Here is a 333-nt window from a genome sequence, read left to right on the forward strand (position 1 = left end):
GCCTGCGGGCGGAGGTCACCGCCACCCCCGCGGCCCCGCAGGTGCTTCCCCCCCCGGCGCGGCACCCACCTTGTAGACCTTGCCGAAGGCGCCGTCGCCCAGCTCCCCCACCACCTCCCACACCTCGCCGGGGTCCAGGTCGCGGCGGACGTGCTCGTACTCCTTGGACCGCCGCTTCTCGAAAGTGGAGAGGCGCAGGATGCGGCGGAAATTAGCGAAAGCCATGCCGGAGCGGAGCGCTGGGGCTTGCCGAGGAGCCGCGGCCCGGCGGCGGCTGGGGAACGCTGCGGGGCAGCTGCCGGCGGCCGCCTCCCCGCGCCTCTGCCCCGGGGG

The 333-nt window shown here is 76.0% G+C and overlaps 1 protein-coding gene across 1 annotated transcript in view; it reads right to left on the bottom strand.

Annotated features, from left to right (window-relative positions):
* Positions 1 to 270, bottom strand: part of STK10 (serine/threonine kinase 10) — a 49,963-nt gene extending 49,693 nt beyond the window's left edge. Inside the window, exon 1 of the mRNA XM_010579075.1 lies at positions 70 to 270. Within this exon, the coding sequence (XP_010577377.1) occupies positions 70 to 225 (156 nt within the window). The 5' untranslated portion in view covers positions 226 to 270. The remainder of the gene's footprint in view (positions 1 to 69) is intronic.
* Positions 271 to 333: the final 63 nt, after the last annotated feature.

The sequence above is a fragment of the Haliaeetus leucocephalus genome, unplaced genomic scaffold (assembly GCF_000737465.1).
Source record: "Haliaeetus leucocephalus isolate CR32 unplaced genomic scaffold, Haliaeetus_leucocephalus-4.0 Scaffold656, whole genome shotgun sequence".
Taxonomy (NCBI): Eukaryota; Metazoa; Chordata; class Aves; order Accipitriformes; family Accipitridae; genus Haliaeetus; species Haliaeetus leucocephalus.